The following is a 23364-nucleotide window of genomic DNA, read 5'->3' as shown; positions in this document are numbered from 1 at the left end:
ATTTAACGTAAGACCAGAACTTCCTAGGATTTTCTGTCAAGTCGGTACATAGAATTTTACTCTCGAATTCACTGAACGCTTCACGCATAGCCCTCCTTACGCTAACTTTGACATCGTTTAGCTTGTGTTTGTCTGAGAGGTTTTGGCTGCGTTTAAACTTAGAGTGAAGCTCTCTTTGCTTTCGCAGTAGTTTCCTAACTTTGTTGTTGTACCACGGTGGGTTTTTCCCGTCCCTCACAGTTTTACTCGGCACGTACCTGTCTAAATCGCATTTTACGATTGCCTTGAACTTTTTCCATAAACACTCAACATTGTCAGTGTCGGAACAGAAATTTTCGTTTTGATCTGTTAGGTAGTCTGAAATCTGCCTTCTATTACTCTTGCTAAACAGATAAACCTTCCTCCCTTTTTTTTATATTCCTATTAACTTCCATATTCAGGGATGCTGCAACGGCATTATGATCACTGATTCCCTGTTCTGCACTTAAAGAGTCGAAAAGTTCGGGTCTGTTTGTTATCAGTAGGTCCAAGATGTTATCTCCACGAGTCGGTTCTCTGTTTAATTGCTCGAGGTAATTTTCGGATAGTGCACTCAGTATAATGTCACTCGATGCTCTGTCCCTACCACCCGTCCTAAACATCTGAGTGTCCCAGTCTATATCTGGTAAATTGAAATCTCCACCTAAGACTATAACATGCTGAGAAAATTTATGTGAAATGTATTCCAAATTTTCTCTCAGTTGTTCTGCCACTAATGCTGCTGAGTCGGGAGGTCGGTAAAAGGAGCCAATTATTAACCTAGCTCGGTTGTTGAGTGTAACCTCCACCCATAATAATTCACAGGAACTATCCACTTCTACTTCACTACAGGATAAACTACTACTAACAGCGACGAACACTCCACCACCGGTTGCATGCAATCTATCCTTTCTAAACACCGTCTGTACCTTTGTAAAAATTTCGGCAGAATTTATCTCTGGCTTAATCCAGCTTTCTGTACCTATAACGATTTCAGCTTCGGTGCTTTCTATCAGCGCTTGAAGTTCTGGTACTTTACCAACGCAGCTTCGACAGTTGACAATTACAATACCGATTGCTGCTTGGTCCCCGCATGTCCTGACTTTGCCCCGCACCCGTTGAGGCTGTTGCCCTTTCTGTACTTGCCCAAGGCCATCTAACCTAAAAAAACCGCCCAGCCCACGCCACACAACCCCTGCTACCCGTGTAGCCGCTTGTTGCGTGTAGTGGACTCCTGACCTATCCAGCGGAACCCGAAACCCCACCACCCTATGGCGCAAGTCGAGGAATCTGCAGCCCACACGGTCGCAGAACCGTCTCAGCCTCTGATTCAGACCCTCCACTCGGCTCTGTACCAAAGGTCCGCAGTCAGTCCTGTCGACGATGCTGCAGATGGTGAGCTCTGCTTTCATCCCGCTAGCGAGACTGGCGGTCTTCACCAAATCAGATAGCCGCCGGAAGCCAGAGAGGATTTCCTCCGATCCATAGCGACACACATCATTGGTGCCGACATGAGCGACCACCTGCAGATGGGTGCACCCTGTACCCTTCATGGCATCCGGAAGGACCCTTTCCACATTTGGAATGACTCCCCCCGGTATGCACACGGAGTGCACATTGGTTTTCTTCTCCTCTCTTGCTGCCATTTCCCTAAGGGGCCCCATTACGCGCCTGACGTTGGAGCTCCCAACTACCAGTAAGCCCACCCTCTGCGACCGCCCGGATCTTGCAGACTGAGGGGCAACCTCTGGAACAGGACAAGCAGCCATGTCAGGCCGAAGATCAGTATCAGCCTGAGACAGAGCCTGAAACCGGTTCGTCAGACAAACTGGAGAGGCCTTCCGTTCAGCTCTCCGGAATGTCTTTCGCCCTCTGCCACACCTTGAGACGACCTCCCACTCTACCGCAGGTGAGGGATCAGCCTCAATGCGGGCAGTATCCCGGGCAACCACAGTCGTAGTCCGATCGGGGGATGCGTGGGACGAGCTGGCCGTCCCCGACAAACCCCCATCCGGACCCCCACAGTGATGCCCATTGGCAACAGCCTCAAGCTGTGTGACCGAAGCCAACACTGCCTGAATCTGGGAGCGAAGGGATTCCAACTCAGCCTGCATCCGAACACAGCAGTTTCAGTCCCTATCCATGCTAAAAACTGTTTTGCAAAGAACGTCTGAACTAATCTACAGAGAGCGCAAACAAATCGACAAAATTTAAACGGTTATTAAAATACAAGATTGCCTAGTAAATGCAGTAATGCTGCTACTTGCGCACTGCTGACACTGCTCGGCGGCGGAAGGAGACTACGCGAATTTACACTATTCAGGCACTAAAATGAGATGCTACAGCTCTCAAATACTATAATACGTCCTAAATTTATGAATTAAACAATGCAAAAACCAAAAACACGCAAAGAAATTAAAAATTAAACTATGTAACAAATGAGTGAGTTAGGAGTATACGACTTGCTGCTGCAGCTACTTATCCAACGGCGGCAGGGAGTTATTTTTGCTGTTGTTCAGTGAGCTTAAGAAACGCTGCTCCATCTTTGATAGATTGCCTTTACCTTAGTGGTATCTGGATACTACAAGCACACCATGTAGCAGCGTTTGCACAGTTGAGACTAATAGCTCATCGTCACTGGCTGTGAATTAAAACTATAAAGAAACATTTTCTCAGTAACTGTACGTACTCGTCATGAAACATAAATGGATGAACCCTTTCAAATGAAAATATAAATGAAATAGAAGGAACTTTAGTATCGTAGGATGCCGTCAGTGACGCGTGATAGTAACATAAGTCTTCGGAGTGCTTCATACGATATAGGCCCGAAATCACGTAAGTCCAGAGGAAATGTCTCTAATTTACATGTGTAGTCGTACGCTGTTGACAAAGCCCCACGACATTACAAGTGGCGAGACGATAAATTCGTCAGAGTCTAACAGATGGGAGCAATGTCGTATTCAGACTCCAGCGGCAGTGGCGATGAGAAGATGACTTTTTAGCGTGGCTACCGATGAACTGCTTGACGTGTCTGTATAAAGAGACCAAACTTATGCCTGGTAGTTACGTGGGCAGTGGTCACGTGACTTATTTACCGCCGCGTATGGTAGCACCGCTAAACCTATGATTTCCAGGGAGACTCCAATCGATGCGTTTTAGTATATCCATAGCAAAAACATGCAAACAGCCTTGCCGCAGTAGTAACACCGGTTCCCGTCAGAGCACCGAAGTTAAGCTTTCGGGCTTGAATGAGTGATTGTCCGGGCCAGCTGAGCACTTTTGGCAAGCAAGGTATACTCAGTCCTTGTGGGGCTAATTGAGGAGCGACTTGATCGAGAAGTAGCGACTCCGTTCAAGAAAACTGACAAAGGTTCGGAGAGTGATGAGCTGACCGCATGCCGCATATCCGCAACCACTGGCTTCTGTGCCCTGAGGATGACATGGCGGCCTGTCAGTACCCTTGGGCCTACTGAGAACTTTTTTGAAGGAGTTTAGTATTAGTTTAGATATCAAAGATATAGGAATCAGTTGCGGACTAATTCAAAACCTAGACGATAATCAGTTAATGAAAAACATCAACCACACTACAATGGATAATGTCCGGTAAGAAGGTTATAAGATGAACAGAAATAAAAGCAAAAGAAGGGTAATGGAGTGTAGCGAAATTAAATAAGGTAATGCCCTTCTTCGATGTAAGTGCTGGGTCTAGTATTCGAATTAATCTTGTGCTCCTCTCTCTTTCTGTTAGGTCTAGTGCTCGTACGCCGAGTATTACCAGCTCTGCGAAGATATGTGTACGTCTATTAGCATTAATGAGGTATTGGAGTATAATTATTTGCTTTCGCGAAATACATGTACTGCTTTTACTCTTCTGCCTTTGTCAGCGGCTTCATAATCCACATAAAGATGAGGTTTGCATTAAGGCATATTTTTATTACATTTAAAGGCAGCTGAAAACACCTTTGGCAAGTCAATATCATTTTATTGAGGACGTTAACGTATACCTGCCAAACTATTTTCACGTTGGTAAGAAAATTATGTTTTTGCTTAATATTTATACACAAAGCCCTCACTTCAAAAAACGTTTCGCAGGACCTTGGTTCCGAGAGTTCCGGAACCTGTACAGAAAATGGAATAGAGATCAACATAAACATCATTTTCTCTCTTTTTATTGCTCATGAAAACCACACATTTCATGTTGTACCACTATACCGCGAAACCTTCAGAGGTGGTGGTCCAGATTGCTGTACACACCGGTACCTCTAATAACCAGTAGCACGTCCTCTTGCATTGATGAATGCCTGTATTCGTCGTAGCATACTATCCACAAGTTCATCAAGGCAGTGTTGGTCCAGATTGTCCCACTCCTCAACGTCTGTTCGGCGTACATCCCTCAGAGTGATTGGTAGGTCACGTCGTCCATTAACAGCCCTTTTCAATCTATCCCGGGCATGTTCGATAGAGTTCATATCTGGAGAACATGCTGGCCCCTCTAATCGAGCGATATCGTTATCCTGAAGGAAATCATTCACAAGATAGCCGCGCGGGATTAGCCGAGCGGTCTAGGGCGCTGCAGTCATGGACTGTGCGGCTGTTGCCGGCGGAGTTTCGAGTCCTCCCTGGGGCATGGGTGTGTGTGTTTGTCCTTTGGATAATTTAGGTTGTGTGTAAGCTTAGGAACTGATGACCTTAGCAGTAAAGTCCCATAAGATTTAACACACATTTTTTGAACACAAGATACACACGATGGGAGTGCGAATTGTCGTCCATGAAGACGGATGCCACGCCAATATGCTGCCAATATGGTTGCACTTTAGGTCGGAGGATGGCATTCACGTATCGTACATCAGCGGCGTACGTCGGCCCCACATTATGCCACCCTAAAACATCAGGAAACCTCCGCCTTGCTGCACTCACTGGGCAATGTGTCTAAGGCGTTCAGCCTAACCGGGTTGCCTCCAAATACGTGCCCGACGATTGTCTGGCTGAAGGCATATGCGACACTCATTGGTGAAGAGAACGTGATGCCAGTCCTAAGTGGTCCATTCGGCATGTTGTTGGGCCCATCTGTACCGCCCCGCATGGTGTCGTGGTTGCAAAGACGGGCCTCGACGTCGGGAGTGAAGTTGCGCATCATGCAGCCTATTTTCGCACAGTTTCAGTCGTAACACGACGTCCTGTGGCTGCACGAAAAGCATTATTCGACATGGTGGCGTTGCTGTCTGGGTTCATCCGTAGGTAGCGGTCACCCACTGCAGTAGTAGCGCTTGGGCGGCTTGAGCGAGGCATGTCATCGACAGTTTCTGTCTCTCTGTATCTCCCCTATGACCGAACAACATCGCTTTGGTTCATTACGAGACGCCTGGACACTTCCCTTGTTGAGAGCCCTTCCTGGCGGACGCGATCGAACTGCGGTATTGACCGTCTAGGCATGGTTGAACCACAAACAACGAGAACCGTATACCTCCTTTCTGGTGGAATGACTGGAACTGATCGGCTGTCGGACCCCCTCCGTCTAAAAGGCGCTGCTAATGCATGGTTGTTTACATCTTTGAGCGGTTTTAGTGACATCTCTAAACAGTGAAAGGGACTGTGTCTGTGATACAATACCTACAGTCAACGTCTACCTTCAGGAGTTCTGGGAACCGGAGTGATGCAAAACTTTTTTTGGTGTGTGTATTAATATACGAGTATCAATTTTTTGTTCATTGGTTGGCATTTATCATGATTGCGGGATTTATGGCTCTTGAAGATATTTCTTTTCAGTAACGTGTAGCCCCGTGTGCCAAGAATTTGAAATTCACAACTCTTCGTTCCGCCTGCGCTGCCCGGCTGGCAATGGCGGAGCTGCTCTGGCACGTTTCTGGTCAGAGGGCGCGCAACGGCGTTTTTGGTGCAGCTATTCCTACGCCGAGGTGAGATGGGGTGGCGGGAGAGAGTGGATGTCAGTAGCGCGTTCCAGTCGCAACGAGGAACATCTCGCAGAAGCCAGATCCGTGACCACGAGGGAACGGCCGGGCAGCCTGACGCGTGTTGTCGAGGGTCGACATGGGGCGTGGTCGAGCTGGGGGCGGCGTCCGAGGTTGGAGGAAGTGGGCTGTGCTTGGAGCTGTGAGCATCGAAGCAGAACAGGCGGCGATGTCTACTAGAGCATCCACTAGAAGCTGAGGTGCGACCAGCTGACGAGTTGTGGGGTCGCGGCCCGACATGAAAGGAAGCGGCTTGGCGGAACTGAAGGTTGGCTGTGAGCTGAAACTGGTACTGCAGGGGTGGATCTAGACGATGTGGAGTCACTCGGTGGAGAGTATACTGAAAGAAGTCATCTGCAAGCTGCTGGAATGTGGTGCCGGGCCATTTGGAATCACTAACCGTCGATGCAGGGTATGGACAAGTGTTGGGGATACAACACGCCGGGAGGACAGTCAATGTCTTTCCCACTCACGAGAGGACGGCAGTTCCAGCAGATTCTCAAGCAAGGGCTTCGATTATTTCAAAACAAAAGGAGCAGTATGTGTGTGATTTAATGGCTGGCAGTGATTTTGATCAGCTGGTCGAACTCAGAGTTGTGAGAGCTGAGGACGGTGTACAGTCAATGAAGCAATCACTGTGCTTCGAGTGTAACTGTTGTTGGCAGTTGTATTTCGCATCACGGGGCCACCAAGACAATGTCATGTGCTTCGTTTGACGTATTTTTCTTGCACGCTGTGGGTGGGCATTGACATCTCTTGTGTCGAGAGTTCTGTGAATTCTGTTGTAGTCATTACTCTGCGACATGATTAAGATTATATGTATACATATTGGTACCAAGATTTATGTAATTGTCAATGTAGCGTAAGTAAAATCCTAGTTCTTTTGGTAGTAGTATTAATAGAAGTGAGTATTTGGCGCAGAGAGAGTAGTTAGCAGCAGTAGAGATAGATTTTTTGTGAGTTCGTATACGTCCTTAGGGCCGCGATTGTGATTTTCTGGATTTGCTGTGATAGAGTGCTGATACTGATTTTGTGCGTTATTATGTTTCATATTGCGTTTTATGGGTCAACAGATAGAGCATTGTGAGCTGTAGATTGTTTTATTTTAGCCCCAAATTTTGCTGTGATTGGGGCAGTGTTCAGTGTTAGATTGGTTTACTTCCCGACCACAGTACTATTGCACTTGGCCTCCCGTGGGCATTGGTTGTCGGAAACATGCGATGACGTTGCAAGTTGGACGTTCATATCCTGCTGTCTCTCTCTCTCTTTTCTAAATTTGGCTATTGATTCTGCTGTTGCGTACATAGACAGACTCTTGAGTCTGAGATATTATTATTGCGAGTGATAGCGAGCGAACAGTTGTTGGTAGTCGGACGCAGAGTGGCGTGGAGAGAAGCCGCAGCACGAGAGGTCGCAGCCTACCCTGACCGTGTTAGTAGAAGCGGAGGTGATCTTGGTATGAATAGAGGATTTCTGGTAATTTGCCTTTTTGCTGCACGTAGTTGTTGTTTGCTTGCGCACTAGAGGGATTTTGTCCGATTTTTGTATGCACACATTGAAAGTAATATTCACACCTTTGTTGTGACCAGATACGTGATTATTGATAGTAGACATTGTGGAATAATTGAGATTTTGGTAATCAAACTGTCCAAGGAAAAGAAAGGTCTGAGTAAATTTTGTCAGGGTATGAATCTTCAGTTTTCAGAATATAGTAAATTAAAAGTCTTTATTGAATCCTTTCATTTTTTTACACTCTTGAAGACTTGTTGACTAAACCCCTCCTGGGCACTTAATTTGTATAAAAATAAAACAAACGAATATTCGCAGTAGTAGGTCTGGCCATGCGTTGCACTCTGCATGCATTGAAGTATTTCTTTTGAATTATTTTAGCACTTCCTTGGATACAACATAATTTTGCAGTTGCAGTGCCAAGATATTGTGGTCGACGAATACTAGTGCACAGAAAGAAATTTTAATTTTGTTCCGTTTGTCTGGTGCCCCCTTTCTTAAAGACTATTGCTGGACAAGATGGTTGAGTACACTATTACCAGTTTTCTATTTTTGTAAGGTACTGATGAATTTATTTACGTGTTTACTGCTACACAAGCCCACGTCTGCATAACTCCAGCGCAGACTATATTCCACCCAACCCTATGAGACACACTTTATGTGTCACTCTCATTTGTGGTCCGACAGCTTAGCTTAGCCTTTGGGGAACTAGCCTAGCGCTTTTCCTTAAATTTTCCAGACGAGTTGACACCTACTATTATTATCAGATCATCAGCGTAACCATGGTACCAAATGGTTGAAATGGCTCTGAGCACTATGGGACTTAACTTCTGAGGTCATCAGTCCCATAGAACTTAGAACTACTTAAACCTAACTAACCTAAGGACGTCACACAGATCCATGGCAGAGGCAGGATTCGAACCTGCGACCGTAGCGGTCGCGCGGTTCCAGACTGAAGCGCCTAGAACCGCTCGGCCACTCCGGCCGGCAATCAGGGTACCCTATGGTATTTTTCATACTGGAACCTGGTTGAACGGTAGCACTATATGAATATTAAAAATTCTGGGCCAGTGACAGAAACCTGTGGCTTGTAGTTGACGAAATTTTTCTCTGTTTTAGTTGCGTCTATACAACGGACGCAAGGGGAAAACTCAAGGCAGTGTACGTGTTGGACTTTCAACTTAGATGTTAAGAGCCACTGGCAGTGGCTGATGAACGAAAGCAGGGAGGTTGTGGGTGTTTTGGACGCGAGGTCTTCCGGCACGGCGCCGAGCTGCGCGGTGCGGCGCGCGACAAAGGAGCCCATTACGGGAGTGGCCGGCTCTCTCTTTCAGTTGTCCCGCCATTGTGTGCCGCCGAGATAATAACCGCCGCGAGCCTCTGCCCGCCCCAGCAATCCAGCGCCGGCGGCCCATCCTGCGGCAAAGCGTGACGGGAAACAGACTGCGCGAGCTGGCGGTAGCAGAAGAGATAGCCTGCCAGGACACCTCTGGAAAGACCTCGGAAGCAAACAAAGACCCCGCTCAATATGGAGAGGTTGTGAGGGTACAGAAATTTGGGAAGGTTTCTATGAATATCTGCTTTGATTTAAAATTTCTGTACTTTCGGCATGAACTATGAACGAGCAAACATTCTGGCCTGTGGCTTTGGAGTAATACTAATTACCATTAAATAAGGTTTCCATTTTGTTAATCGGTGGCTTATTTACATAACCTGTTCAAGATTAAGTTTCTGTATGTATTACGCAATTTCTGTTTGAGATATTCTTTGGGATTCGTGCGCTGTGGTGGACGCAGCGACAGCTGCTGTGACGTCAGCACAGGTGTAGCAGACAGTCTCCAACGCCATACGTCATTCTACAGAATACTTCAAGCAGAGCTCTTCTTCAGAAAAATGTCAACAAGGGCCGTTCAATAGGCAATGCAACACTTCCTTTTCTAGCCAAATTTCGGTTGAAAAAATGCAGAATGTGGAATATTCTTGCTTCAGCCCCTACAGTTTCATGAGGATCTGTTAGGTAAAGGCGCTACTCGTAACCTTCAAAATGGCGTCTGTAACGGAGGTGCGTTCCAAGAAGAGAGCTGGTTCAAAATGGCTCTGAGCACTGTGGGACTTAATTTCTAAGGTCATCAGTCCCCCAGAACTTAGAACTACTTAAACCTAACTATCCTAAGGACATCACACATCCATGCCCGAGGCAGGATTCGAACCTGCGACCGTAGCGGTCGCGCTGTTCCAGACCGTAGCGCCTAGAACCGCTCGGCCACACTGGCCGGCCAAGAAGAGAGCTGTCACTGAGTTTCTCTTGGCGGAAAATCAGAGCATCGCAGATACTGACAGGCGCTTGTAGAATGTCTACGGAGACTTGGCAGCGAACAAAAGTACGGTGTGTCGTTGGGCGAGGCGTCTGTCATTACCGCAAGAAGGTCGCGCAGACCTGCCGCATATCCCGCACGCCGGCCGGCCGCACACAACTGTGGCTCCCGAAATGTTGGAACGTGCGGACACTGCCATCCCTGGTGATCGATGGATCACAATCAGACCCCTCTCCGCTCAACTAGATGTACCTGTTGGTAGTGCTTGCGCACTTGCTCACCATTTAGGGTATTCAAGATGTCTTCCTGCTGGGTTCCTCGCCGCTTAACAGAAGGCCATAAGGAGCAGCGAAGGACCATCTCCGCGGAACTGATTGCACTTTACGAGGCTGATAGTGACAATTTTTTGCCGAGCATCGTCACAGGCCATGAAATATGGATTCATCACTTCGAACTGGAAACAAAATGGCAATCCATGGAGTGGCGCCAAATCACCTCACTTCTAAAAAAAAAGTTCAAAACCGCACCGTCAGTCGTTAAAGTCATGGCGACAGTCTTCTGGGACTTTGAAGGTGTTATTCCGTTTGAGGTCCTCCCCCATGGTGCAACTGTCGACTATGGAGTGTATTGTGCCACACTCAGGAAGCCGATGAAACCAGCGTGTTCGTCGCCATGACAATGCAAGGCTTCACACAAATCTACGCACCAGAGAGAAGCTCACAAAACTTCGTTTGACTGTTCTTCCTAATCCACCCTACAGCCCGGATCTCGGACCTTCCGACTTCCATCTGTCTAGCCCACTGCAGGCACTTCGCAGGAAGCAGTACGTGGATGATGGGGGAGTTATTAATGCGGCAAGACGTTAGCTCTGATGTCGACCAGTAGAGTGGTACCATGCGTTCACACACGGGTGGCACACAGCAGGGTGACGTGAGGCCGTCGCATTGAAGAACAGGGTTTTGTAGCCAAAGTTCTGGGGAATAATATGGTATATTCGAATCTTGAATAGTATCGACCTGCTTTCAGAAATATATATGTTGCATTACGTACTAAACGACTCTGGCAGAAAGGGAATCTCAAAAGGATACGAAAGAGAGTCAGTCTTATGAGATCATTTAAGTTGAAGAGGTCTATGTATTTAAAAGATGCAATAAATCTGTTCGAAATCCTTGGCCTGAGTAACATATTAAGTATATCTTTGACGAGTAAGGCGCCCGATAGTTTTACAGGACCAAAAGACATATTGTTTTATCCTACTGAATCCTCGCAAGTTATTTGTAGCTAGCAATGTCGCTGATATTATTTCTTGTACTGAGACCAATACGTAACCTGTAAACAGAATAAGAGTCGTCGTCAGCTGCGCACAGAATATATACCACTAGCGAAAACCAGACAGTCCAGAGGCAACAAAAATGCTGGACCCTACAACCTGTCTTATTTGCGATAAATCAATTCCGGAAGATGAGACATCAAATGTGACGAAGGCGTTGGATACTTTGTTACGTTTCAGCAAGGAATGGAAGGATGGGGGTCATACTCTGCTTGTTCTAATGTTCTTGTGGCTCCGGCAAGCAACTCTGTGTACTCGTTATCAAGTACAGCTACGGTTGGCCAACAGCTTGAATCACAGTACTGGGTTTGCAGGGAATAAAACTCATCCTTCTCTCTAATTCTCATGAAACAATAACCAGATAAGATAGCATTGCTGATTTCATGGGGGTACACTCAAAGCTGCAGAAGAAAATGAAAGTGTAAAACCTGAAATACACTGCACAACAATGTGTAAAGGCTGCCGGGGACAAAGCCGCACTAACGTGACTCACAGTGATGTGAAAGAAGATTTGGAGGATCGTTTTCGGTAAATAATTATATATAACGCCTTACTTCTTGCAGATTTTGCGTTATTTTTGTTGTGTACTTGTTGTAAATATGATTACTGTAAATGTATTATAACGACAGTAATTGCCGACTAATTCTACAATAATTCTTAATTCTCATGACAAACGATTTTGATTCCAATATAAATACTGAGGTGCGTAATAACGACTTTTGGTTATGTAGGTGCTGTACATATGATGATTGCAGACGTATTATAAAGACAGTAAGGGCTGATTGATTCTACGATAAACTTACTTCTCATGATTAATGATTTTTATTTCAATATAAATATTGTTGTGTACATAGTTCCGCGTAGTCAGCGCGTACACAACTTTCCCACTAGAGCGCGCCCCGCTAAGCACAACAGCGCAGGCGCCGCCGTTGTCTGTCTCCCTCTAGAGACGGACCAAATTCTGCTTCCGCCGATCCGCGTATTAATATGTAACGCAGCCAATGAGATTGCTGCTAACGTAGAACCTTTTCTCCTCACGGATCACACTCGCTCAGTGATACCTGAACGCTCGAGGTATTATAACGAGTGTACAGACCTCAGTATAGTCAGTCTGCATTAGTCTGTAGTCAAGTTTCAGTCTGCGCTTCATAAGATTACCATATTCCTGTACATACCCATGAAGAAAATGTATAGACACTTTGTCAAGTATCAGAGATATGTGAGAATAAGATTAACGTATCAAGACCAAAGGAACTTCAAATTGTCAATTGTAAACAACATCCAGAATCAAGTTACGTAATGTCTATGTTTTTTATTATTTTAATAAATGTGTGTGAAAATTAATCAAGTTCTGTTTAAAGTTGGTCACCGTCAATATGCTACTCTAAGCGTGCAAGTGGCATTTCTATCGTCTGACCTAATGGCAGAAGATAAACATGCCACGATAAGACCACGAGACATATTGCTGACACTCGCCTACTTCGTTAGAGCGACAAGTCAAATAATCTGGTGGTGTGTGTACCGAAGGTCTTACAGCACGCACACCACAAATATGAAGGTGCATAATGTTGAACAAAAAACTTTAGACTAAATGCTCTACATCAATAAATGCAACAATAAAATTAATTTCAATCTTTCTCTCTATCGCTCTCTCTCTCTCTCTCTCTCTCTCTCTCTCTCTCTCTCTCTATCTCTCTCTCTCCATCTCTGTGCTCTACCTTCGGATTTTAGTACTAACTTGCTATATACAGATTTCTATACCTATGAAAGGCAAGTAGTTATGGAGGAAGGAAGAAAGATTTAACTGAATTAAAACTGTAGTTGAAAATTATGCCAAATTCATAAGCTAAAGGATTTTTAATCTTCCAAACAGAATTCTGGAAAACTGATTATCTTGCTTGAAATATGCATGTACCAGCTTTGGGTAGAATTTCACCAGAAATATTTTCCGTCATACAGATGTCTTCGAAAAATTAATCTTTTTTTTTAAGTGAAAAAGGAAAGAAAGCTATTTTAAGGGGTAGGGGAGAGGGATGCATCTCAAATGAGTGTTCTTCCAAAGTTTCAAAACTTTATAAATTATTTTCCCCGTTTTCCTTATTTATCTAGAGTATTAGTGTCATACAGCTGTTCGTTGACAGGTGGATAGATAATAGTCAGACAAAGACGACAAACTAAACTAGACTTGTCTGCGCTTTGATCAAGCAGAGGTTGCTCGTGTTGTCACTTTTGTTAAGGATCCTCTTAACACGACATCATGATACCGGTACCGCTTACATGATCTCTGGTACTGTGTTGTGTGCACTATTTCGGTTGAGTAGCACCTGCATGACACCATCGTTTCCTTTACTGTGCTAACCTCATTTCTGAACTCTTACTACAACCATCAGCGTCTGTAATTTGTTTTGCAAATGCTGTACCCCTCTGCAATGTTTCACCTATGCTACTTGGTTGCGTTTGTACTTGCCCCATTAATCTGTCCTCCCTTTACGGTTATGGTATTTCCATACCAACATAAAGAAAACACAAACACAGCGAGAATGTTTTTTAACGTGAATACACATAACACCGACAGCTTCCTTTACGTTTGTGACTAAAAGTAATTTAACCATTTTTAATGTGTAATTTCAGCTGAATTTTAGTTTTCAAATGTTTCATAAGGCCGTGAATGCATAAAAGAACTTGCAGTAAGTTTTTCGACACCCTTACGTGCCATTATGTCTTCATAGTTACCTCGCAGACACACTACTTTCAGTTTTCCTAAGTGAGAAAGCTTCCTGAGTACATAGAATTATGAGCTACGTTACTTACGATTCTCTCAATTCCCTTTTAAAACAACAAAAACTATGTGACACTAAATTTAAATTTATTACTTACGAGGCATTCCTGAGTCTTAGAAACATCTTCGGTTGACATAAGCACACTCCACCAAGCTGTCATACACTATAATTGGGACAAAACTGTAGAACAACTAATGGTGCTGTGTTCCTCAGTGCTACATGTTGTCGAACAAGGTATCAAGTCTGTCATCTGAAGGTATCTAGGTCTCGCAAACAGAAATGTCAGTATATGGTTACGGATTAGTTTTGTTGCTATGAGAGTTGAAAATACAGTCATGGAGACTATTCAATAATACGACTGTGTAAAATTGAATTATCTACTTCATATTTCAATAAAACACTTAGGTAAACATGTTCTAGTAGGAGCGAGCACCAAATTTTGATTACGATTTTTTGGAACTGTAGTGTTACAGATCAGAAAAAAAGTAAATTGGGGATCTCTGATTTTTAATTTTCTCCCATGTAGAAGTAAATAAGCATTATTGTCTGTTAAATAATAAACTGCGTCAGTATCTATCTTCCCTGAAAAGTTGAAATAAATAAAATTATTTGTGATATTAATTTCTATGAGTTTATTCACACAAGATTTGCAAGATATATCAAACATACAAATTTAGTTAGAATATCATTATAATGCACCAGTAATAATACAAATCTATTTGAAAAAGATAATCAAATCCTGTCGATAATATTGCTTTAGTATCAGTTATCGTAAGTATTAACTATATATATTACAAGAGTAGATATTAACTGTAACACTGTAAGTAAATGGAATGACAAACGCTTTTTTATAGAAAATATTCCCATCAGTATCGTGAATGAAAGGACTTGACTTTGTTAGAAGAAAAATTTATCAAAAGTTCTTTGGTTTAATCTTAATTAAAAACACGGAAAATCTCAAACAAACGAAATCAAGAATCTTCCTTTCAAAAGCAAGGACTCACAGATCTGCATTTTGGATGACTGTATATATGAAATGTTAATATTTAATAATGAACGGTACAGGGATAAACTTTCGTCCACTTAACATTTACATCCCTCTGGTATTCTAATTTATATAACAAGTAACTGAAAATGTTTAATATTATTTACAGGTTCTTTCTGCGCTAACCTAATATGCAGTCACATATATATGTCAAATTTCTGTGGGGCGTAGAGAGATCGTTGTTGTTTTGTGCTCATACATTTGGATTCTGAATGATGCGGTTGCTTATTTTACAGGTGAACATGAAATGAAAATGTAACTGCAAAATGACGGAAGACATTTATGTAAAGCTTCGACAGCGGAGTATAGTCGGGTGTGATGGCTCCCCACTCCCACACCGACAAAAGTTGCAGCAAAAGTACACAGCCACAAACAAATGGTTGGCTGAAGAGTTTGCAGTTTTCTCAAGCTTTTGTTTTTGTTGTCTTATTTTACTGCTGACGGTCTTACAATCGGTCTTACCAAAATTACTTGACGGTCCGCATGTTTTCGACACAATAGTAGCCAGAGATCTGCTTATTTACTGGACAAGTGCTCGTCAAAGGATGAGCAGAGAGATCTACGAAAGTGACAACTATAAATTATCACCTTGGTACCGCAATGAAAACTGGTGCCATCACTTTTAGGATGGGTTATTCTGTTTTGAAAATGTAAGATTACGAATACTGCTTCTAGTTATAATTTATTATTGTGATGAAAGCGAGACCAAACACCACAGTTGTACGGAAGTTTACCGCGGCTCAGATACGCAATCCGTTACCGCTGCATGGTGAATAGCCACAATGAAAGTGCAAGGTGATTACAAGTTACAATAATATTTCAGAGGGCTGTATTTCCACCAAAGCCAACCATAAGGTAATAATGTTCTCATCTTTTCTGGAGAGAGAAACTGTAAGTTTCCGTGCTGTCATTTCAAAGCGTGTGTGCTGGCATGAGAGGTTCACTTCAGCATCTTTGGAGAACATGATAGTCTTACCACAACTCGAAGCAGAAGAAGAGGACCAGAGGTTAATTTTCTAGCACGTCAGGGTCCCAATACGTTGTCACACGATCGTCTGTGAGTACTTAATTCATCTGCCCGATCAGTAGATTGTTGCACGCTCGCAGCAAACAACCGAGCTCGTCCGATCGATTAATGAGCAGTTTTGTCGCGGCGAAAGATTCTTCTTTCTGCTTCCAACGATTATGACGGAACTGGGAACATACTTTCCAGGGCTAAATGGAATATAGCAGCAGATGTAATTGTGTGGCATTGGCGAGAGTAGAATTGCCCACCTAGACGACTGTTCTATTACGCATGGACTCTAGAATTCATATAAGGTTTGCTTAAGTCTTCGGTCTGGATAAACACTTCAACTGCTCGTGTTTGAGATGGTAATAATATTTAGTGAAAATATAACCTACACATTCGTGCGTAATTTCAAATTAGATATTTGTTTATCCCATTTAATTTTTGTGTGGTGGCGAGGAATGATAATGTGGCAGATGATGATCTTACGGCGTCTCTGGCTGACGTGTTTGCCTCCGATTGCCTACAATAATTAAAGTATATTCTCAGAGCGATGGATACTCTTTAGTGGACATGAATACGGGAGGCTAGACCATAACGGGAACAAGGCGGAAAGAGTCTATGCTGAGAAAGGATATCGCTGAAGGCGCACGCACAGGTACAACACGGTACGATGATGGAAAGACAATGATTTTGCGATCACATTCACGACCAGGTGTGGCCAATTTAGTGTGATGGGCAGGCAACAGGTTAGTAGTATTGCACAACGGAGATGAGTGAGATTTTACGCAAATGCTATGTAAAGACATCCTTAAGGCCCACGCAGAAACTCGGCGCCATTGGTCTGCCCACCACAACAGAGTCCAGCTTGAAAACTGGAAAGTGTAAGTTTGAATGATATGCGGATATGGGGATGCTGGAGCACAAAGTACAATGGGGCATTCGAGAGGTACTGCAATAGTAAAATATGCATTACATGTTGGGAGATACAAATTCTGACCTAAGTCAGCAATTAGCACATTCGATTATTTAAAGTATATCGAAAATAATGTAGTTTTAAGAGTATAGATGCCAAATATAAATCTCTGCTGCAGCATGTAACTGGACTGTATACGGAATAATGGAAAAATGCGTAAATACAATCAGCGTCCGCGTCAACAGTGATGGTCCTCTAACGGCATGTACTGATACGTAGTACGAAACTAAACGTTGATCAGAATAACGCAAATCGACGTGAAATGCCGACGTTTTGACAATACAAGATAAGTGATTCGACGGTCACAAAGCCATAAATATGAACGGATAAGATCACGTTCTTTCTCAAGGTGGCTGTTGTCACTGTACTATTCCCGGAATCGGACCCGCAGAAACAGCGAAGGATACCGTTGAGGATAACTTTGGACTGAACTACGTCCTTTGCAACCGACCCCAATGCTAAAAGTGGCGTGCTAACGGAGATTTTCCCACCAAATCTGTAGAGTGTCGTCACGCAGATGAGGATGGCAAAAAGTCCCTTACTCGAAACATCGGTAGCCAGCGACGTAATGAAGTTGAAGACCCAAGGAGAAAATTTTATACAGCACGTTAAAAATATGAGCTGGTGATGCCTGAAGGTGCAAGCACAGGTACAACACGGTACGATGATGGAAAGACAATGATTTCGCGATCACATTCACGACCAGGTGTGGCCAATTTAGTGTGATGGGCAGGCAACAGGTTAGTAGTATTGCTTGCAGATCCACAACAGATATGACTAACTACAAGGACTGCACGTTTAAATAAGCCTTCAGGTAACCCTGCGGATAAATACTATCCTTTGTAAAAGAGTTGCGTCTTTAAAATTTTAAGTAATCTGTTTGGCACAAAAATTTGTAAACGTATGGTAAATTCCATCAACCGAGACTACACATGCACACTGCTGCTGTAATTGTTTACAATCTAACACAGAAATTCTGTTCGTCGGTAGGATGTGTAGACGACTGTGGTAATAGCACGGCGCTATGAGAGCTAGCTACAGCTGATGTCGACGTCTAATCCAAGCCTCAGTGCAACAGTGCTGCATTCTAACGCTGCTGAAGGGAATAACTCGGGTCGTCCCGGCACCGGCCACACTGAGGTATAGCCGAGTCTGGCGGTGCGGCGACTGCGGGCAGACGGCAGGTGAAGTTCCGGTAGCGGCGCCTCCCTAGCGGAGCGCGGCGCGCGAGGGACCCTAGAAGGCCGCGCCGCCGACGGCCTCGCAGGGGCCGAGGGAGCGGAGTGACGTCAGCAGCAGGGGCGGCGCCAGCAGCAGCGACAGGAGCAGCGGCGGCGGCGAGGCGGCCGGCCGGCGGGCGGCGCTCTTATTGCAGCCGCTGGTGGTGCAGCACGACAGGCAGAAGAACTCGTCCTTGGAGCGGTCGCAGCCGTCCAGGCCCAGCCCACGGTTCATGCTGCTGTCGTCGAAGCCGCACGGCCCCAGGCCGCACTCTCGTTTCACCACCAGGCCCTGCTCCTCTGTTGGCAGAAACAAACACCAATGCTGGCATGGTAAGCGCCTCTAGTCATAGCGGATATTATTTATTTCCCTCTGTGAGATAAACTATGAGGGTAGTTCAACAACTCACATTTTTTTCTTAGAACAAATTTGTTCTTACGAATTGGTATTTGGTCACAATCTGCTCTCTGAGGTGGAAAAAAAAAAAAAAAACAAGGACGCATCGCGAAGGAATTATCCGAATGCGACGGAAATCAGTAGGCGCAATGTACACTTAGAGGCAAACAAATGATTACAACTGGATGGTTTATTTAAGACAAAGGGTTTCACAAATTGAGCAAGTCAGTAATGCACTTATCCACCTCTTGCCCTTATGCAAGCAATTATTCTGCTTGACATTGATTTACGAAGTTACTGGTTGTGCTCCTGCGGATCATGCTCAGTTCTGTCCAAGTGACGCGTTAGATCGTCAAAATCCAGAGCTGGTTGGAGGGCCCTGCCCATAATCCTCCAAACCTTAACTGCAGAGAGAACCAGTGTTCTTGCTGGCCGAGGTAGTGTTTGGCAAGCACGAAGAGAAGTAATAGAAACTCTCGCCTTGTGCGAGCGGACATTGTCTTGCTGAAATGTAATCCCTGGATGGTTTCCCATGAAAGGCTACAAAGCGGGCAGAAGAATGTCGTCAACGTACCACTGTGCTGGAAGGGTGGTGCAGATGACAACAAAACGGACCTTGCTACGGAATGAAGTGGCACCCCAGACCATAACTGCTGGTTGTTGAGCCATATGGCGGGCGACAGTCAGCTTGATATCCCGTCACCGTCTGGGGTGCCTGCAGACAATTCTTCGGCCAGAAATCTCATTGACTGGAGTAGAATTGTCTTCAATGATAAGTCCCGCTTCAAACATAGCCCCAATGACAAATGGAGACGTATCTCGAGACACCCCAGAAAGCGGTGAGATACCAATCTGACTGTCGGCCACCATACTGGTGACAGTTGGAAGCGATGGTCTGGTGTGCCATTTCTTTTCATGTCAGGACCCCTCTGGTCGTTATCTGCGGCACCCTTATAGCACAGCGGTACGTGAACGATATTCGACGCCCCTTTTTGCCGTCGTTGATGGGAAGCTACATTTCTGCAAGATACTGCCCGCCCGTAAACGACAAGCGCTTCTACTGCTTGTCTTCCTGCTTGCCAAAGCCTGCCTTAGCCAGCAGAGTCGCCAGATCTCTGCCCAGTTGAGAATTTCTGTAGCATAGCGGGCAGGGCCCTCCAACAAACTCGGGTTTTTGAGGATCTAACGTGCCAATTGAATAGAATCTGGCACGATTCTCAGGAGGATCTGTCAGTGTTATGCCGATTAACTGCTTGCATGAAACGACAGGTGGACCAATACGTTGTTGACTCGCCCAATTTATGAATTAATTATCCAATTTTTTTGAAGTTGTAATTTCTTTGGTTCAAATGGCTCTGAGCACTATGGGACTCAACTACTGAGGTCATTAGTCCCGTAGAACTAAGAACTCGTTAAACCTAACTAACGTAAGGGCATCACACACATCCATGCCCGAGGCAGGATTCGAACCTGCGACCGTAGCGGTCTCGCGGTTCCAGACTACAGCGCCTAGAACGGCACGGCCAATTCGGCCGGCTGTAATTTCTTTATCTATACATGTACATCTATCGATTTTCCGTCCCATTCGGATAATTCCTTCGTGTGTCTTTTTTTGTCTTAGAGTGAATATCAGCCATTTCTGTCATTGTCAGAAAAGGGGAAGTGTATCAAATCTAGTGTAAAATATCCGCCAGTGTCCATTTTCGCTGACTCCCAGCGTGCCAGTATACAGGACAAGGGGAAAGTCGGATCTCATTCACCGTCCGGGTGAGATGCGGACCAGGGCATTGTGCAACCACATGAGGTGGTAGATTGGCGGATGCTCTCGACTCGCTTAAAGAATGGACACACTTTGAGAAGGGCCTGGCGAAGAATGAGAAATGTGCCGATAATTTGAGGATTCCTGCAGACACTAAGATGGAGAGTAGACACAAAAGCGGCAAGAGGTGTGTGAAATTCCTGGCTTGTAGCAGCAAATTTTCGCCTGCTTTAAAAATTGAGAAATGCGCTGATGGTGGATCGCTGAGGTCTCTGGTATGGAGTGTAGAGAAAAGCACGAAGAATCCGCACAAGGAGGTTTGTGAAACTACGGAACTGAGGAAGAAGTCAGCCGGGTCAAAAAAAAAAAAAAAATGCAGGTGTCTTACAAACCATGAACGCCAACAGATGCTTAGTTGTAGTACAAACATAAGACTGGTTAGGCCTCTCGCAGAGACAACGGTTACAAGCAAGTATTATGTGGCTACTTTAACATCACGTAAGAAATGCAGGAAAACATCCGGACGAAGTGCAATCAACGCTTTGAACAGCTTCGTCATTGGACACGTGATAAGGTCGTTCACACACTAGCCCACTCTGGGAGGCGTGGTCATAAAACGGCGATCAGCGATTGGGTGGCACTGCAAAGTCAACCCGCCAATGATAAGGTCGAGAGGAGGAAGAATTCGAGGCGTCTGCGAGCTAAGCGGAATGATGGAAGTGGAGAGCCAGTCGGTGAAACAGCGCGGCAGCAAAAGGACTGAAGGCTTTTTCACCGCCGGCCGATGTGGCCGAGCGGTTCTAGGCGCTTCAGTATGGAACCGCGCGACCACTACTGTCGCAGGTTCGAATCCTGCCTCGGGAATGGATGTGTGTGATACCCTTAGGTTAGTTAGATTTAAGTAGTTCTCAGTTCTAGGGGACTGATGACCTCAGATGTTAAGTCCCATAGTGCTCAGATCCATTTGAACTATTTGAGCTCTTTCAGCCATTGCGCAGTTAGTATGCTATCTTCGATTCCATCCTGACTCTCATCCGAATGTTCATCGCACATTATGACTTATTCTGTTTCTGTATCATGTCAAATGAACGAAATCCTACGGTCGATGCTTGGGAATGAAGCACTCGACTTAGAATTCCCCCCCCCCCCCCCCCCCCAACACCGTGACAGTACTGCTTCGGCCACGGAAGCACATGGCGAGCAGTCGACGTGGAGACCGTTCCGGACTCTCACCATAGGGCTGCGGGACACAAAGATAGATCCCGACTCGCGTCCGCACAGCTCCGGGGCGTCGCGGCGGCTCCTACCCAGTGTCTGCAGCCGTCATCACCACATGGCAGATGACTACAAAGAATGGTGAGATGATTGATTCCCCGTCCCTCCCCTTAATAACTGTGTCATGTCCGCGCCCAGTGAAATCGGCTCTGAGATTTGTAATTTTTTGTGTAAAACATACTGTAATGAAGGAAAACGCTTCATATTTCAATCTTCTGATAAACCAGCTCCATTTGTACACCAATCTTTTAATCTCATAACCTTACGCTGTTTGATGTCAATTATTGGCTCCCAGAGTGGACCGATCTCATTAGTAATCTGCAGGTCATTTCGTGCCAGAGATCATATTTTTAAGTTTACTCCATTTTTGGCTACCAGCTTGGAGTGGTCTCATTGGTAATTAGCATGCCAAGTCATGTAACAGACTTTTGAATGATTTACAACAGTTTGGCGCCGAACGTGGGGAGATCTCATTGGCAATTTGATTGCATACCTGAAATTTTAAAATTTACTGTTTTTAAATTTTTATAATTGACTAGATCGCGCACCTTGTAAACCATTAAAATGTGATGACTAGTTTCAGTCTACTAAGCAACCATATTCAGATCTGAGAATAAGCAAAGAGCAGATAACTGCCTGAAGATAAATTTTACCAACTAAAGCCGGAAGTTGTAAACATCTGAAAGTGCTCGATTTGCCGTTTCCCACGTAACAATTTTTCACCCGACATTTATGGCCTTCTCTTAAAATGCCATATTTTTCCTGTATACTCTTTTTGGTTCAAATGGCTCTGAGCACTATGGGACTTAACAGCTAAGGACATCAGTCTCCTAGAACTTAGAACTACTTAAGCCTAACTAACCTAAGGACATCACACACATCCATGCCCGAGGCAGGATTCGAACCTGCGACTGTAGCCGTCACGCGGTTCCAGACTGAAGCGCCTAGAACCGCACGGCCACACCGGCCGGCTATACTCTTTTTGTATTTTGTGTCATCATTGTTATTGTATATAATTTAGCTTAGTTTTCAATTATGGTTGTTGTTATATATCCCACACGATCTAGCTATGTATGACTGGTATCTCATTAAGCATCCTATGTTCCTTTTTGTATATTGTTGCTGTTGTTATCTTCGTAACACTTTTCACTTTGTAATATATTTGTTTTGTTTCTGTTGCTCCTGTAGCTTTTGACTACTTGGTTTTACCTTGCTGCTTTATTCAGCCTTTTTTTGGTTGAAAGTGGTACTCACAGAGACATGGATCATTTTACACTTTATTTCTTTGCTGTAATTTTGCTAATTTGTTTGTAGTCCACGATTATTTGAGGGTCATTTCCTTACTTTTAAAAAGCTCCCAGCTACATACACAATGTAGGGTTTCCAGTACGCTGTATGCGGAGGACATATATTTCACCATAGCCGGTACGTTATTCTTTTTATTTATTCGTCACTTTGAAACATTTATAACTTCACAGTTTAGCTCTTTAAATTTAACTTAAGCCCGTTTTCCGTTCTTCGCTTGTTATCAGATCCGAAGATGGTTACTTAGCCAACTGCAGCTTGTCATCACATTTTAATGTTTTATAATGTACACGATATTGACATTTAATAAAAAATAAAATAAGAAACTTTTTTAATTTTAAGAAATAACTATAACTTTGATGCCGAACTGTTGTAGCATTTTGGAACATGTTTTATGCCCGCGTATAATGACATAGAAAACTGTAGATACCGGCGCCTAGCTTAATGCTATGTTCCT

At 44.5% G+C, this 23364-nt stretch overlaps 1 protein-coding gene across 1 annotated transcript in view; it reads right to left on the bottom strand.

Annotated features, from left to right (window-relative positions):
- Window positions 1–14623: 14623 nt before the first annotated feature.
- The window catches only part of LOC124624262, a 343631-nt gene continuing 334890 nt past the window's right edge, over window positions 14624–23364 (bottom strand). The window contains exon 3 of the mRNA XM_047149096.1: window positions 14624–18471. Within this exon, the coding sequence (XP_047005052.1) occupies window positions 18188–18471 (284 nt within the window). The 3' untranslated portion in view covers window positions 14624–18187. The remainder of the gene's footprint in view (window positions 18472–23364) is intronic.

The sequence above is a fragment of the Schistocerca americana genome, chromosome 1, assembly GCF_021461395.2.
Source record: "Schistocerca americana isolate TAMUIC-IGC-003095 chromosome 1, iqSchAmer2.1, whole genome shotgun sequence".
Lineage (NCBI taxonomy): Eukaryota > Metazoa > Arthropoda > Insecta > Orthoptera > Acrididae > Schistocerca > Schistocerca americana.
The sequence above is the reverse complement of the archived record's forward strand: the minus strand, read 5'-3'. Positions and strand labels throughout refer to the sequence as shown.